The sequence below is a fragment of the Oncorhynchus clarkii genome, chromosome 16 (assembly GCF_045791955.1).
Source record: "Oncorhynchus clarkii lewisi isolate Uvic-CL-2024 chromosome 16, UVic_Ocla_1.0, whole genome shotgun sequence".
In the NCBI taxonomy this organism is placed as follows: Eukaryota; Metazoa; Chordata; class Actinopteri; order Salmoniformes; family Salmonidae; genus Oncorhynchus; species Oncorhynchus clarkii.
Window position 1 is genome coordinate 45,844,739 of NC_092162.1, and position 17,399 is coordinate 45,862,137.

At 51.6% G+C, this 17,399-nt stretch overlaps 1 protein-coding gene across 1 annotated transcript in view; it reads right to left on the minus strand.

Annotated features, from left to right (window-relative positions):
• Window positions 1-17,399, minus strand: part of LOC139368588 (calmodulin-binding transcription activator 1-like) — a 483,633-nt gene that overhangs the window by 38,105 nt on the left and 428,129 nt on the right. Inside the window, exons 8-9 of the mRNA XM_071107638.1 lie at window positions 12,084-12,224; window positions 1,001-3,306 (exon numbers count right to left, since the gene is read on the minus strand). Coding sequence (XP_070963739.1) covers window positions 1,001-3,306; window positions 12,084-12,224 — 2,447 coding nt within the window. The remainder of the gene's footprint in view (window positions 1-1,000; window positions 3,307-12,083; window positions 12,225-17,399) is intronic.

The following is a 17,399-nucleotide window of genomic DNA, read 5'->3' on the forward strand; positions in this document are numbered from 1 at the left end:
TTGGTGTTTTGTTGATGGTGGCGCCGCTCCAGAATCCCATAAGTGTTCAATTGGGATGAGATCTGATGACTGAGACAACCATGGCATATGGTTTACATCATTTTCATGCCCATCAAACCATTCAGTGACCTGTGGATGGGGTTATTGTCATCCCATGAGTGCATAGCAATGGTAGCCAAAATATTGAGCAACTGGGCCTACCAAGCGTTTGTTTCTGTACTTTTTACAACCTGTTTCTCCCCAATTGGTAGTTACAGTCTTGTCCCATTGCTGCAACTCCCATACGGACTCGGGAGAGGCGAAGGCCGAGAGCCATGTGTCCTCCGAAACGCGACCGTGTCAAGCCACACTGCTCGTTTAACCCAGCCGCACCAATGTGTCGGAGGAAACACGTCCAGCTGGCGACTCGAGGTCAGCTTGCAGGCACCCGGCCCACCACATGGAGTCGCTAGAGCGCGATGGAACAAGGAAATCCCGGCCAGCCAAACCCGCCCCTACCCAGACGACGCTGGGCCAATTGTGCACCGCCTCATGGGTTTCCCGGTCATGGCCGGCTGTGACACAGCCTGGGATTGAACCCGGGTCTGTAGTGATGCCTCAAGCGCTGCAATGCAGTGCTTTATACAGTGGCGCCACTCTGGAGGCTTCCAGCCCACCATTTTCAGCCCACCATTTTTATACATGACCCTAAGCATGATGGGATGTTAATTCGTTGGTTAGAAATTGCTCAGGAACCACACGTGTGTGGAAGCACCTTCTTTCAATATACTTTGTATCCCTCGTTTACTAAAGTCTTTCCTATATTTTGGCAGTTCAGGTTGGTTGAAGGAGATCCATTATTTCTGTCTGACCAAAGTGAAACTTGAGAAAATGCCTCTCTGTATGCGTTTACCCAATCACAACTACAAAACTATGTTGTAACTACATTTGGTAACTCAACTGGAGTGTAATGCTTTGTGAAATAAGGAGTACATGCACTGCTAGCGTGGTGGAGGCTCACCTCAGGGTAGGACCACTCGGGCGAGTAGTCAGTGACCATGAAGAGTCTCCCTGTGGCCTGCAACATCCCCAGAGCCCCGTGGGCCACGGCTGCAGACACCACCTCCGCCACGTCCATGTATGCCAGAGAGCCTGACTCCGTCCCTGCACCCCCAGCCCCGGCACCCAGAGACTGAGGGCTGCAGCAGGGCTGGAGACAGAGCTCTGAGGGGCTGTATCCTGCCCCCCGGGCCCCTCCTACCCCTCCGTCCTCCTGGCCCTGCTGGGGAGCTCCACTAGGCGTGGCCTGACCGTCTGAGCCGTGGTTTGCCACCAGCTGGTGGTTGTAAAGAGCTCCCCCGGCAGCCATGTTGGTTCCACTACCGTCCACAGAGATGAAGTCATTTATGAGGTCAGAGAACTGGTTTCCAAAGGAGATGTCGAAGTGGTCCAGGCTGATCTCCATGCCTCCCCCTCCTGCTCCGCCGTTAGAGCCCGATCCGCCCAGGCCCTGGTGGGGCCCCACGGTGTTGTAGAGGCCCTGGACCATCCCAGCCCCCTGGAGGAGGGGCTGCAGCTGCTGCTGCTGCTGTGAGCGGTTGCTGCCATCGTTGTTGATGCCATTTCCATTATGCATGGTCACTCCTTCCCCTCCTCCTCCGCCTCCCTGACCTCCTCCACCGTTGGCCTGCTGCAGGTAGTGCTCTGTCCCTCCTCCCTCTGGGTTGCCTCCTCCACAGGCCTGAAGGTGATCCCCAGGCTTCAGTAGGCCCTCTCCATTCTCTGTTCCCCCTGCCTGGCCTGAGCCCACACTGCCTGGCTGCTCCAGACCCACCACCTCCTCATGCTCTGGCCCCAGCCCAGGGAAGCCCCCCTGGTACTGCAGAAGCTGGAGAGACCCAGGCCCCTGCCCTGGCCCCTCGGTGGGGGAGCCCCCGTTGCAGTTGGCCCTGTGGTGGCTCTGGTGGTGGTGGTGGAGGTGGCCGTTAATGCCAGGGGAGTCCGTCTTGACCACCTGCAGGCCCATGTAGGCTGTGGAGTCGTGGGAGTTGTGCTCCATCAGATGAGTCTTCTGGCCCATGGAGGACCTGCCCTGCTGGGCCTGGCCGGACTGCTGGGTGTCCTGGAGGAAGAAGCTGGGCGAGTGGCTCTGGTGGGAGAGGTGGGGGCTGTTCATAGCCTGGCCATAGCCCACTGACCCAGCCCCGGAGGAGTATTCCTGCTTGGCATCGATGGCACTGAAGTCCATCTGCTCCAGGGTGGTGCTGGGGCTCAGGCCTCCTCCAGAGGGCAGCAGAGAGCCAGCCGGGGTCAGGCCGAGGGAGCCCTGCGCTGAACCAGTCCCAGAGGAACCAGCTCCACCTCCTCCACAGCTCACCACCGCCCCCACCTGATAGCCCTGCTCTGTGGCCAGCTGCTGCTCGAAGGACATGTCCTCCGTCTTGATGTTCTTCACCAGAGCAGAGTTGAAGCTGTATCCAGAGTCTGACATGGATGGAGAGCGCTGCATACTGCCGTTGGTGCCATTGGAGGAAGAGGAGGAAGAGGAGGAGCTGCCGCCCCCCTTCAGCCTGCTGCCCCCGTAGGTCTGGCCCTGCTTGGGGTTGTTGAGGAAGCAGTCAGGGTCAAAGTTCATGGTGGTCTCAGGTATCTTCATGCCTCCGGCATCCAGGCTGCTGGACAGGACCAGCTCCTCAGACACACCGGCTGCAGACAGCATGGACAGCCCATCTGCTCCCCCTGCCCCCCCGGGACCCTCCCCAGCCCCTCCGCTGGGGAAGGCAAACTTGTGGTTGTCTGCCACCACACCGGACAACACCAGTCCCTGGGAGGCTGCGTCGGGGCCCATGAGGTGGGCGTTGGGGCCCCCATTGGGGGACATGCTGTAGCCGGGGTCCCCGGTCACCTCGGACATGAATACACTCTGGGACAGGCTGGACAGGACGGAAGCCACGTGGCCCATGCCCGTCACCACGGGACTGTCAGCCATGTCTGGGTCGCTGTTCAGCCCGCTGCTGATGGACACGGGGGAGTTCTGGGTGGTGTCAGGGACCTCCACCTGGTTGGTAGAGGACACCTCAGTGCTGTTCTGGTGCAGGAGAACAGGCTTGTGGACCTTGCCGTTGCGTTTCTCCCTGGCGCTGCCGCCTCCCCCTCCGTAACTTTTCCCCCCCCCTCCATGGCTGCTGTGCTCGGTCTTGCCCTCAGACACGTCGTTGTTCTGGACCTCAGAGTGACCGCTGCTGTAGCCTCCACGGGGGTCCACCTTGGGGGAGATGATGCGGTGTTTGGCGCTGTTGCACTTGTGGTGCACACTGCTCCCTGCGCCTGTTAGAGGGAGATAGGAGAGGGTTACTGAGAGATAGCTCTAGGTACAGGAGAAGTCATCAGTCATTTACAAAGAATGCAGAATAGTACAGTGAATCTCCACTTGTCCCTTAAATCTCGCTGTATTAATTACTTTCATTTGACTCCTGGGACTCTTTCATACTCTTGCTTGTGCCTGTCCTTTTCCCCCGTCAACGTTACGACTGCGGAAATGTCTGTAATCACCTGTCAAACACACCCCGGTACTGGCTGAAATGGGTTCAATGGAATACACTGGCTACAAGAATATTAGTCTGAGATTTAATGAACCGTCTCGACACGTCACAAGAAAGAGAAGAAAGATAACTTTATTTTAATGGGTGTTCATTTTTGGTGGAATTGAAAAAAGTTAGAATTTAATACAGTTTAAATATTTACAAATTACTATTAACAAAAAAATATAAACGCAACATGTAAAGAGTTGGTCCCATGTTTCATGAACTGAAATAAAAGATCCAAAACATTTACTATACTCACAAATAGCTTATTTCTTTCAAATTTTGTTCACAAATTTGTTTAATTCCTTGTTAGTGAGCATTTCTCCTTTGCCAAGAGAATCCATCCACCTGACAGGTGTGGCACGTCAAGAAGCTGGTTAAACAGCATGATCATTATAAAGGTGCACAAAAAAAGGACACTCTAAAATGTTCAGTTTTGTCACACAACACATATTTTGAGGGAGCGTGCAGTTGGCATGCTGACTGCAGAAATGTCTACCATAAGCTGCCTCTAACATCGTTTTAGAGAATTTGGCAGTACGTCCAATCGGCCTCACAACCGCAGACCAGGTGTAACCACACCAGCCCGGGACCTCCACATCCGACTTCTGATCTCAGCCACCTGGACAGCTGATGAAACTGGGTTTGCACAACCGAAGAATTCTGCACAAACTGTCAGAAACCATCTCAGGGAAGCTCATCTGTGTGCTCATTGTCCTCACCAGGGTCTTGACCTGACTGTAGTTTGGCGTCGTAACCGACTTCAGTGGACAAATGCTCACCTTCGATGGCCACTGGCACGCTGGAGAAGAGTGCTCTTTACGGATGAATCCCGGTTTCTACTGTACCGGGCAGATGGCGTCGTGTGGGTGAGCGGTTTGCTGATGTCAAGGTTGTGAACAGAGTGCCCCATGGTGGCGGTGGGGTTATGGTATGGGCAGGCATAAGCTACGGACAATGAACACAATTGTAATTTATCGAAGGCAATTTGAATGACCAGAGATACCGTGACGGGATCCTGAGGTCCATTGTCCTGCCATTCATCCGCCGGCATCACCTCATGTTTCAGCATGATAATAAACAGCCCCATGTCACAAGGATCTATCTGCAGACAATTCCTGGAAGCTGAAAATATCCCAGTTCTTCCATGGCCTGCATACTCACCAGACATGTCACCCATCTGGGATGCTCTGGATCGACATGTACGACAGCGTGTTCCAGTTCCTGCCAACATCCAGCAGCTTCACACAGCCATTGAAGAGGAGTGGGACAACATTCCACAGGCCACAATCAACAAACAGCCTGATCAACTCTATGTGAAGGAGGTGTGTCGCGCTGCATGAGGCAAATGGTGATCACACTAAATACGGACTGGTTTTCTGGCCCCTACCTTAAGGTATCGGTGACCAACAGATGCATATCTGTATTCCCAGTCATGTGAAATCCATAGCCTAATGGATTCATTTAAATTGACTGATTTCCTTATATGAACTGAAATTGTTTCATGTTGCGTTTATATTTTTGTTCAGTGTAGATGCGCTGAAATGAAAGCAACTTTTGAAAATATACACTCGGATTATAGTGATATTATTTCTGATTTTGCAAATTATTTTATTTTATTTAACTAGGCAAGTTACTTAAGAACAAATTCTTATTTACAATGACTGCTTACACCAGCCAAACCGGGACGATGCTGGGACAATTGTTCGCCGCCCTATGGGACTCCCAATCACAGCTGGTTGTGATACAGCCTGTAATCGAACCAGGGTCTGTAGTGACGCCTCTAGCACTGAGATGCAGTGCTTTAGACCACTGTGCCACTCGGGAGCCCAAAACAATGTAAAGTATGTATAAATAGGGGTAATCTAGAGCCAAGCGTGTTGATTTTTAATGTATCCTGCTATTGACACAGTTGTTGAATTATGCAACAGAACGTGACTACAACAGTAATTCATGAGGTAGTCTAGACAGAGCAGGTGAGTGCAGGTAGGGTAGACAGAGCAGGTGAGTGCAGGTAGGGTAGACAGAGCAGGTGAGTGCAGGTAGGGTAGACAGAGCAGGTGACTGCAGGTAGGGTAGACAGAGCAGGTGAGTGCAGGTAGGGTAGACAGAGCAGGTGAGTACAGGTAGGGTAGACAGAGGAGGTGAGTACAGGTAGGGTAGACAGAGCAGGTGAGTACAGGTAGGGTAGACAGAGCAGGTGAGTACAGGTAGGGTAGACAGAGCAGGTGAGTGCAGGTAGGGTAGACAGAGCAGGTGAGTGCAGGTAGGGTAGACAGAGCAGGTGAGTGCAGGTAGGGTAGACAGAGCAGGTGACTGCAGGTAGGGTAGACAGAGCAGGTGAGTGCAGGTAGGGTAGACAGAGCAGGTGACTGCAGGTAGGGTAGACAGAGCAGGTGAGTGCAGGTAGGGTAGGCAGAGCAGGTGAGTGCAGATAGGGTAGACAGAGCAGGTGACTGCAGGTAGGGTAGACAGAGCAGGTGAGTGCAGGTAGGGTAGACAGAGCAGGTGAGTGCAGGTAGGGTAGACAGAGCAGGTGACTGCAGGTAGGGTAGACAGAGCAGGTGAGTGCAGGTAGGGTAGACAGAGCAGGTGAGTACAGGTAGGGTAGACAGAGCAGGTGAGTGCAGGTCGGGTAGACAGAGCAGGTGACTGCAGGTAGGGTAGACAGAGCAGGTGAGTGCAGGTAGGGTAGACAGAGCAGGTGAGTGCAGGTAGGGTAGACAGAGCAGGTGAGTACAGGTAGGGTAGACAGAGGAGGTGAGTACAGGTAGGGTAGACATAGCAGGTGAGTACAGGTAGGGTAGACAGAGCAGGTGAGTACAGGTAGGGTAGACAGAGCAGGTGAGTGCAGGTAGGGTAGACAGAGCAGGTGAGTGCAGGTAGGGTAGACAGAGCAGGTGAGTGCAGGTAGGGTAGACAGAGCAGGTGACTGCAGGTAGGGTAGACAGAGCAGGTGAATAGACAGAGCAGGTGAGTGTAGGTAGGGTAGACAGAGCAGGTGAGTGCAGGTAGGGTAGGCAGAGCAGGTGAGTGCAGATAGGGTAGACAGAGGAGGTGACTGCAGGTAGGGTAGACAGAGCAGGTGAGTGCAGGTAGGGTAGACAGAGAAGGTGAGTGCAGATAGGGTAGACAGAGCAGGTGACTGCAGGTAGGGTAGACAGAGCAGGTGAGTGCAGGTAGGGTAGACAGAGCAGGTGAGTAGATAGAGCAGGTGAGTGTAGGTAGGGTAGACAGAGCAGGTGAGTGCTGGTAGGGTAGACAGAACAGGTGAGTGCTGGTAGGGTAGACAGAACAGGTGAGTACAGGTAGGGTAGACAGAGCAAGTGAGTGCAGGTAGGGTAGACAGAACAGGTGAGTACAGGTAGGGTAGACAGAGCAGGTGAGTAGACAGAGCAGGTGAGTACAGGTAGGGTAGACAGAGCAGGTGAGTGCAGGTAGGGTAGACAGAGCAGGTGAGTGCAGGTAGGGTAGACAGAGCAGGTGAGTAGACAGAGCAGGTGAGTACAGGTAGGGTAGACAGAGCAGGTGAGTACAGGTAGGGTAGACAGAACAGGTGAGTGCTGGTAGGGTAGACAGAACAGGTGAGTACAGGTAGGGTAGACAGAGCAAGTGAGTGCAGGTAGGGTAGACAGAACAGGTGAGTACAGGTAGGGTAGACAGAGCAGGTGAGTACAGGTAGGGTAGACAGAGCAGGTGAGTGCAGGTAGGGTAGACAGAGCAGGTGAGTACAGGTAGGGTAGACAGAGCAGGTGAGTGCAGGTAGGGTAGACAGAACAGGTGAGTACAGGTAGGGTAGACAGAGCAGGTGACTGCAGGTAGGGTAGACAGAACAGGTGAGTACAGGTAGGGTAGACAGAGCAGGTTACTGCAGGTAGGGTAGACAGAGCAGGTGAGTACAGGTAGACAGAGCAGGTGAGTGCAGTTAGGGTAGACAAAGCGGGTGAGTACAGGTAGACAGAGCAGGTGAGTATACAGAGTAGGTGAGTAGACAGAGCAGGTTAGTGCAGGTAGGGTAGACAGAGCAGGTGAGTGCAGGTAGGGTAGACAGAGCAGGTGAGTACAGGTAGGGTAGACAGAGCAGGTGAGTGCAGGTAGGGTAGACAGAACAGGCGAGTACAGGTAGGGTAGACAGAGCAGGTGAGTGCAGGTAGGGTAGACAGAGCAGGTGAGTACAGGTAGGGTAGACAGAGGAGGTGAGTACAGGTAGGGTAGACAGAGCAGGTGAGTACAGGTAGGGTAGACAGAGCAGGTGAGTACAGGTAGGGTAGACAGAGCAAGTGAGTGCAGGTAGGGTAGACAGAGCAGGTGAGTACAGGTAGTGTAGACAGAGCAGGTGAGTACAGGTAGTGTAGACAGAGCAGGTGAATAGACAGAGCAGGTGAGTGCAGGTAGGGTAGACAGAGCAGGTGAGTGCAGGTAGGGTAGACAAAGCAGGTGAGTACAGGTAGGGTAGACAGAGCAGGTGAGTACAGGTAGGGTAGACAGAGCAGGTGAGTGCAGGTAGGGTAGACAGAGCAGGTGAGTACAGGTAGGGTAGACAGAGCAGGGGAGTGCAGGTAGGGTAGACAGAACAGGTGAGTACAGGTAGGGTAGACAGAGCCGGTGACTGCATGTAGGGTAGACAGAACAGGTGAGTACAGGTAGACAGAGCAGGTGAGTGCAGGTAGGGTAGACAAAGCAGGTGAGTACAGGTAGACAGAGCAGGTGAGTAGACAGAGCAGGTGAGTGCAGGTAGGGTAGACAGAGCAGGTGAGTGCAGGTAGGGTAGACAGAGCAGGTGAGTACAGGTAGGGTAGACAGAGCAGGTGAGTGCAGGTAGGGTAGACAGAACAGGCGAGTACAGGTAGGGTAGACAGAGCAGGTGAGTGCAGGTAGGGTAGACAGAGCAGGTGAGTACAGGTAGGGTAGACAGAGGAGGTGAGTACAGGTAGGGTAGACAGAGCAGGTGAGTACAGGTAGGGTAGACAGAGCAGGTGAGTACAGGTAGGGTAGACAGAGCAAGTGAGTGCAGGTAGGGTAGACAGAGCAGGTGAGTACAGGTAGTGTAGACAGAGCAGGTGAGTACAGGTAGTGTAGACAGAGCAGGTGAATAGACAGAGCAGGTGAGTGCAGGTAGGGTAGACAGAGCAGGTGAGTGCAGGTAGGGTAGACAAAGCAGGTGAGTACAGGTAGGGTAGACAGAGCAGGTGAGTACAGGTAGGGTAGACAGAGCAGGTGAGTGCAGGTAGGGTAGACAGAGCAGGTGAGTACAGGTAGGGTAGACAGAGCAGGGGAGTGCAGGTAGGGTAGACAGAACAGGTGAGTACAGGTAGGGTAGACAGAGCCGGTGACTGCATGTAGGGTAGACAGAACAGGTGAGTACAGGTAGACAGAGCAGGTGAGTGCAGGTAGGGTAGACAAAGCAGGTGAGTACAGGTAGACAGAGCAGGTGAGTAGACAGAGCAGGTGAGTGCAGGTAGGGTAGACAGAGCAGGTGAGTGCAGGTAGGGTAGACAGAACAGGTGAATACAGGTAGGGTAGACAGAGCAGGTGAGTGCAGGTAGGGTAGACAGAACAGGTGAGTACAGGTAGGGTAGACAGAGCAGGTGACTGCAGGTAGGGTAGACAGAGCAGGTGAGTACAGGTAGACAGAGCAGGTGAGTGCAGGTAGGGTAGACAAAGCAGGTGAGTACAGGTAGATAGAGCAAGTGAGTAGACAGAGCAGGTGAGTAGACAGAGCAGGTGAGTGCAGGTAGGGTAGACAGAGCAGGTGAGTACAGGTAGGGTAGACAGAGCAGGTGAGAAGACAGAGCAGGTGAGTGCAGGTAGAGTAGACAGAGCAGGTGAGTACAGGTAGGGTAGACAGAGCAGGTGATTAGACAGAGCAGGTGAGTGCAGGTAGGGTAGACAGAGCAGGTGAGTACAGGTAGGGTAGACAGAGCAGGTGAGTGCAGGTAGGGTAGACATAACAGGTGAGTGCAGGTAGGGTAGACAGAGCAGGTGAGTAGACAGAGCAGGTGAGTAGACAGAGCAGGTGAGTGCAGGTAGGGTAGACAGAGCAGGTGAGTGCAGGTAGGGTAGACAGAACAGGTGAGTACAGGTAGGGTAGACAGAGCAGGTGACTGTAGGTAGGGTAGACAGAGCAGGTGAGTACAGGTAGACAGAGCAGGTGAGTGCATGTAGGGTAGATAGAGCAGGTGAGTACAGGTAGACAGAGCAGCTGAGTAGACAGAGCAGGTGAGTAGACAGAGCAGGTGAGTGCAGGTAGGGTAGACAGAGCAGGTGAGTGCAGGTAGGGTAGACAGTGCAGGTAGGGTAGACAGAGCAGGTGACTGCAGGTAGGGTAGACAGAGCAGGTGAGTGCAGGTAGGGTAGACAGAGCAGGTGAGTAGACAGAGCAGGTGAGTGCAGGTAGGGTAGACAGAGCAGGTGAGGACAGGTAGGGTAGACAGAGCAAGTGAGTGCAGGTAGGGTAGACAGAACAGGTGAGTACAGGTAGGGTAGACATAGCAGGTGAGTAGACAGAGCAGGTGAGTGCAGGTAGGGTAGACAGAGCAGGTGAGTGCAGGTAGGGTAGACAGAACAGGTGAGTACAGGTAGGGTAGACAGAGCAGGTGAGTACAGGTAGGGTAGACAGAGCAGGTGAGTGCAGGTAGGGTAGACAGAACAGGTGAGTACAGGTAGGGTAGACAGAGCAGGTGACTGCAGGTAGGGTAGACAGAGCAGGTGAGTACAGGTAGACAGAGCAGGTGAGTAGACAGAGCAGGTGAGTACAGGTAGGGTAGACAGAGCAGGTGAGTGCAGGTAGGGTAGACATTGCAGGTAGGGTAGACAGAGCAGGTGACTGCAGGTAGGGTAGACAGAGCAGGTGAGTGCAGGTAGGGTAGACAGAGCAGGTGAGTGCAGGTAGGGTAGACATTGCAGGTAGGGTAGACAGAGCAGGTGACTGCAGGTAGGGTAGACAGAGCAGGTGACTGCAGGTAGGGTAGACAGAGCAGGTGAGTGCAGGTAGGGTAGACAGAGCAGGTGAGTACAGGTAGGGTAGACAGAGCAGGTGAGTGCAGGTAGGGTAGACAGAGCAGGTGAGTGCAGGTAGACAGAGCAGGTGAGTGCAGGTAGGGTAGACAGAGCAGGTGAGTAGACAGAGCAGGTGAGTAGACAGAGCAGGTAAGTACAGGTAGGGTAGACAGAGCAGGTGAGTGCAGGTAGGGTAGACAGAGCAGGTGAGTACAGGTAGGGTAGACAGAGCAGGTGACTGCAGGTAGGGTAGACAGAGCAGGTGAGTGCAGGTAGGGTAGACAGAGCAGGTGAGTGCAGGTAGGGTAGACATTGCAGGTAGGGTAGACAGAGCAGGTGACTGCAGGTAGGGTAGACAGAGCAGGTGACTGCAGGTAGGGTAGACAGAGCAGGTGAGTGCAGGTAGGGTAGACAGAGCAGGTGAGTACAGGTAGGGTAGACAGAGCAGGTGAGTGCAGGTAGGGTAGACAGAGCAGGTGAGTGCAGGTAGACAGAGCAGGTGAGTGCAGGTAGGGTAGACAGAGCAGGTGTGTAGACAGAGCAGGTGAGTAGACAGAGCAGGTAAGTACAGGTAGGGTAGACAGAGCAGGTGAGTGCAGGTAGGGTAGACAGAGCAGGTGAGTACAGGTAGGGTAGACAGAGCAGGTGACTGCAGGTAGGGTAGACAGAGCAAGTGTTTTGTGTATTTATGCAAATGAGGCACCTATAATTTTCTTTCTTTTAACACAAAATATTTTTTTAAATAGCTGACACAATAAGAACATGAATATATGAGTGCAAAAAAAAAAAAAAGTACAATAAATTTAACACCTGAATTCACACCAAAATCCCTGAACGCCATTCATTATTTGTTCATGCCAGTAAAACATTTTTTTAAACCCTTTTAACAATTTCAGTGACCATTGCTAGTGGCAATCTAATTCACAAACTACCTCTGAGGGAAGACTGTGAATGACTTGTTGGAGCAGCTCAGCAGAATGCTGACATTAATAAGAACACTGTCTGTGCTTTCATACCGAAACAAATCACCTGATAACAACATCCTTATCCAAGTCATTGTAATCGATTGTTTAATTGATTGGTGTGACTTTAGAGACCGTTTGAAATGGTGTCAATAAAACACAAGAGAGCCATGACCCTGACACTTTCCACATTCACTCTGAGCATAATGTAGGACCTCTACCTCTTCTCCTTCTCCCAACTCTTTGGCATTTGAGTAATTTACCAGACGCTCTTATCCAGAGCGACTGACATTGGTGCATTCTTCGTAAGATAGCGAGGTGAGACAGCAACACAATCATAGCAAGAACATTTCCCCTCAGCCAAGTAGTTATCAACAGTCAGTGCTAGGACTACACTTTCTCCCCTTTCTCTCTCCCCCCTATCCCCTCCCCCTCTCTACCTCTATCCCCTCCCCCCTCTCTACCTCTATCCCCTCCCCCTCCCCCTCTCTACCTCTATCCCCTCCCCCTCTCTACCTCTATCCCCTCCCCCTCTCTACCTCTACCCCCTCCCCCTTACCCAGGGTGCCTGTGCAGAGGCAGTTGTGGGTCCGGGGAGTTGGCTTGGTTTGGTGGCTGTCCAGAATCTGCTGCACCAGCTGCTCCACTGAGAAGCCAGAGCTGCTGTTCCCGTTGCTGCAAGTCCACTTGATGCCATGAACTGCCGGGAGAGAGGAGACAGAGATGTCAGCCAGTCCAGACCAACAGACCACCCCCACCCACACTACTGCAGGCTGCACCCCTATAACCCTGTGACCCACCCGCATCTCTACACCCTAAACCCCCACCTAATAGTCTGCGTCTGGATAGTTTAGACAGCACTGTTTGCATGAAGCTCTATTTGGACAGCTGCACATCTCTCACGTCTCCTTTCTCCCCCCCCCACACCGCCCAACCTACCTACTGTGCTGTGAACTACTTGATGAAAGTAGCCAACCACACACAGGCCCGTTAACACACAACAGGCATGTTGGCTCCCTGCCTTGAGTCATTGTATTTGCCTCTGGCTGCCTGTAACTCCGGGGCTGTGATGTGGAAAACCACTGGAGAGGAACACAGTCTAGCTGCTAGATGAAGGAGAAGAGAGCCATTCGCCTGCATAAGTGCATTCCTGCCTGGCTGGCCTGCTCCGGTCACAGCTGGCTGCCACCGCCTAATACCTTTCACTGCTTTTCTGTCTCTGGCTTAGCAGCCAGGCTCCACTTCTCATCAGGCTGATAGTGATGCTGCTAACACAGGCAGCAGGCCTACACTATTACATATCATTGCTGCTATTGCTGCAGCGCAATGCTCTCAACCGGAAAACAACAAATATGGCCATGTTTCCGAAGTGGAGCATATTTAAAACATCTAACAGAAATCAAGGCAGCTCTGATATGGGTTCCCACGTCTCACTACCTCCCTCAGTTAAATAGGCAGAAGAAAGGGAGAGAGTAAATGTCTGTGTGTGTTAGCGAGAGACAGCGAGAGAGAGAGAGAGAGAGAGAGAGAGAGAGAGAGAGAGAGAGAGAGACAGAGAGAGAGAGAGAGAGACAGCGAGAGAGAGAGAGAGAGAGACAGAGAGAGACAGAGAGAGAGAGACAGCGAGAGAGAGAGAGAGAGAGAGAGAGAGAGAGAGAGAGAGAGAGAGACAGAGAGAGACAGAGAGAGACAGCGAGATACAGCGAGAGACAGCGAGAGAGAGACAGAGAGAGAGAGAGAGAGAGACAGAGAGAGAGAGAGAGAGAGAGAGAGACAGCGAGATGGAGAGAGAGAGAGAGAGAGAGAGCGAGAGAGAGAGAGAGCGAGAGAGAGAGACAGCGAGAGAGAGTCAGACAGAGAGAGAGAGAGACAGAGAGAGACAGCGAGAGAGAGAGACAGCGAGAGAGAGAGAGAGAGAGAGAGACAGCGAGAGACAGCGAGAGAGAGAGAGACAGAGAGAGAGAGACAGAGAGAGACAGCGAGAGAGAGAGAGACAGAGAGAGAGAGACAGAGAGAGAGAGAGAGAGAGAGAGAGAGAGAGAGAGAGAGAGAGACAGCGAGAGGGAGAGAGAGAGAGAGAGCGAGAGAGAGAGAGAGAGAGAGAGAGCGAGAGAGATTGAGAGAGAGCGAGAGAGAGATTGAGAGAGAGAGAGCGAGAGAGAGCGAGACAGAGAGAGAGAGAGAGAGTGAGAGAGAGAGATTGAGAGAGAGAGAGAGCGAGAGATTGAGAGAGAGAGAGCGAGAGAGAGCGAGAAAGAGAGCGAGAGAGAGAGAGAGAGCGAGAGAGCGAGAGAGAGAGAGAGAGAGAGAGAGCCTCTGCATGTGAGAAGTAAAGAGAAAGAGACAGGGTGAAATAAGAGCGTCGCTGCCAGACAGAGACAGAGGCAGAGAGAAAGCTAATCAGGGTGCTTTCACTTCAACGCTGGTGGATCACTAGCTGATTACCAGGCGATCACCAGTAGATGCCAGCAGAGCAGTAGTCGTGCAGACAGTCAGATTCAGCAGGCGGCAATGCAGCCCTCCGCTCCACTGAACACTACATTACTGAACACTACATTACTGAACACTACATTACTGAACACTACATTACTGAACACTACAGCGGGCCGGGGCCAGGGAGATCCAGACACATCCCTGCCACAACACATCAGACCAACAATGACAGATTACTCTGGCTACATGAGGCCCTAAGACAATGCATGAAGTAAGCATGACAGTAATGAAGGCACAGCTTCACCAAAAGATAACTGATGTAGTCAGACACTCATATCTGTTGTTCAACTCTTTCTCTGTGAATTAGATACATATTAAAATGACTTGTCTGACTTCATAACGGTTTGGCTTCAGTAACACATCAGAGACGTAAAGTTGTGATGATGTAGAGGTATTGGTGACACGGGGATAAGTTGTTGGTGTCCTGACGCGGGTCCCCCTTCGTGACAAAGCCAGAGCAGAGCGACAGTAGGGTGCTAACTCAGAGCTTTGACAGGCCTCGGAGTGACAGAGCAACGCTACCGCTGACATACACCATGTATCCCAACTCCTGCCTGCAGCTGCCTCACTATGGCACTGATGCCCCGTGCCACTCTGCCAGGGTTTGTCATAGGTCGCTAAAGGCTCTCCTGCATCACTAGCTCCACCAGCTCATTCCTGTGACATCATCAGGAGCGGCCATGCATGTTGGGGATGTTGGCTGATGAGCAGCACCTGTCTTCAGGATACACAAGATCACATCACATTGTCTTCTGCACCACTGGGCACTGACTGGGGTAGGTGTGCCGTGCCCTGCTAGTCTGGTCTAGCCCTGGATGGAGGGTTTGGAGGGAGGGAAGGAAGGAGAGAGAGAAGGAAGGAGAGAGAGAGGGAGGGATGGATGGATGGATTGAGGGAGAGAAGGAAGGAGAGAGAGAGAGGGAGGGATGGATGGAGGGAAGGAAGGAGAGAGAGGGAGAGGGATGGATGGAGGGAGGGAGGGAAGGAAGGAGAGAGAGGGATGGATTGAGGGAGAGAAGGAAGGACAGAGAGAGGGAGAGGGATGGATGGAGGGAGGGAAGGAAGGAGAGAGAGGGAGAGGGATAGATGGAGGGTGGGAAGGAAGGAGAGAGAGGGAGAGGGATGGATGGAGGGAGGGAAGGAAGGAGAGAGAGGGATAGATGGAGGGTGGGAAGGAAGGAAGGAGAGAGACGGAGGGATGGATGGAGGGAGGGAGGGAAGGAAGGAGAGAGAGGGATGGATGGAGGGAGGGAGGGAAGGAAGGAGAGAGAGGGATGGATGGAGGGAGACTGCTGGTGTGTTGGTCTGAGCTCCTGGTGGATTTATGCGTTATCAGCAGGATTGGGGCATGGCTGACTCCAGGGCTAGGGCATCACTGGGTCTGGGCTACTGCCTGTTTACTACATTAGAGGAGGGCAGTGAGTCAAGCTGCCTGGCTGGTCTGCTGCCTTCTCATTGGTCGATCTGCCCTCTCATAATATGACTGAGCAGAGAAACCAGTCTCTGACCCCTAGTCCAACCCTCATCCGTGGATCTCTCCCCGAGCCTCAGCAACATCCTCTAGCGCTGGGGGAAGGAGCAGGTCAAAGACCATGGTGAGTATCTGTGTGGATGTACTTGTGCATTTCTGTGTGTGTGTGTGTGTGTGTGTGTGTGTGTAGTTGTGCGTGGTTATGTCTGCTATGGTGAGTATGTTTTGGTCAGAAGCAAAACACAAATAGCTTTACGAGGCTCCAGTGAACCATAGAGGCCGAATTCTTGCTTTGTTTTTGTGTCCTTAGACATGTTTAAGGCTTTGTGCAGTGGGGCATCATGGGAGCATAAAACAAGAGGGAAATAAGACAATTGCAGAAGTCTAGAAAGAGAAATGGGCTCAGCTCAAATGTTTGCAGTGAAACAACTCTTTGGGTGCCGGGTTTAAAAGGCATATTCTGGAATAAAGGAAAAACCTGCATTTTAATGTCTTGTTTTGTAGCAGCAGAGGTCAAAACAAACGGCCGCATTTTGGCATAAAGCCTTCGTCATCATCCACCCATATTTATAGATGACGTCACTTTGTAGCACTGCTTCTTTCACATACATTATTTACATACATTATTCACATACTTTTCCTACTGTTTTCCACATGAGCTTCAAAATGTAAATAATACTAAATGAAGAAAGGTACAGCTGTTGCCCATAGGACACAACGTAAGAGGAGTTCTTTATTAAGGCCCTTTAGGGTTTTCTGCTTGGAAGCCGTGGATATAATATGCACCTCTCTGTGGCAGCCCGTTTTCTCTACCAAGTTCCAATTCTCCCAAGAAAACAACTCTGAACTCTGAGTCTGTGCACTAAGATCAAGTGAACAGTAGAACTCTCCCAGACACAGTCTAGAAGTATGTACTACAGAGCCTAAAGCCAACATGCATATCAGATGGTACCAAGACACATGGCTTTATAACGTCAAACATACCTTCGTTTCCCACCGTCCTTAGTTTCCAACAGAGCTGGGAAGTCTCCTTACACCCATGAGAGATCCATAGTGTTACACTACACACTACGCTCCCTCAAGTGTACAGTGGCGAAAGCCCACCTACATCTGCTGACGAAGCATAGCTGCTTGTTTAAAGATGTACAGTTGTACAGCATGTACAGTAGGTAAAGTCCTACTGCATTATTCACAGCTGAATAATGCACTCATATAATATAAGGCTGCTGTGCACTTCGCCTGCACCCCTCCACGTCCTTATGATCAACGAAAGAGGCTATTCTGTCAACACACCACTAGGTGGCACTGTTGCTCTACCGTAGACGGAATGCTAATCTGATTTGTTTAAAACCTGTAAAAGTCTAAACTGTTGGAGGGGGAGAGGGGGGGGGGGTTACTAAACTAACATATTCAATTGTTTTAAAATGGTCATAGATGATTTGGATGATTTAGCTATTTGATATCGATTTTTTTTTTGTTATCAAAAAATATACTGTATTTAAAAATTATTAGATAAAATATTGAATTAGGGCTTTACTACTATAGCCCACAGAAATGCTTTGAAACACATTCATAAATGGGAAAAAAAGATAGTCAGAAAATTCATCATAAGGAATAAGGTTTTGATGTGTCTGTCTGATATGTAGGAGATATAAGAAAGCTCAGGAAATATATACAGTATGTATCTATTTTTAGACACAAATTTAACCCCTTATTTTTGTTGGCACAAAAACGACCTCCATCGTATGGTTCGTATGGGTTACCTTCAGACGAGTCCCGTGACACTCTTGGGGGGTAGTACAGCAAAACGGAGAACACCATCGTGTTCGTGAGAGTCGCCCCTTTCCATAATAGTTTGTCGGCCAAACCATTCGGATGTTACAGACGTTTTCGTGAGATTTTCAGGATTGT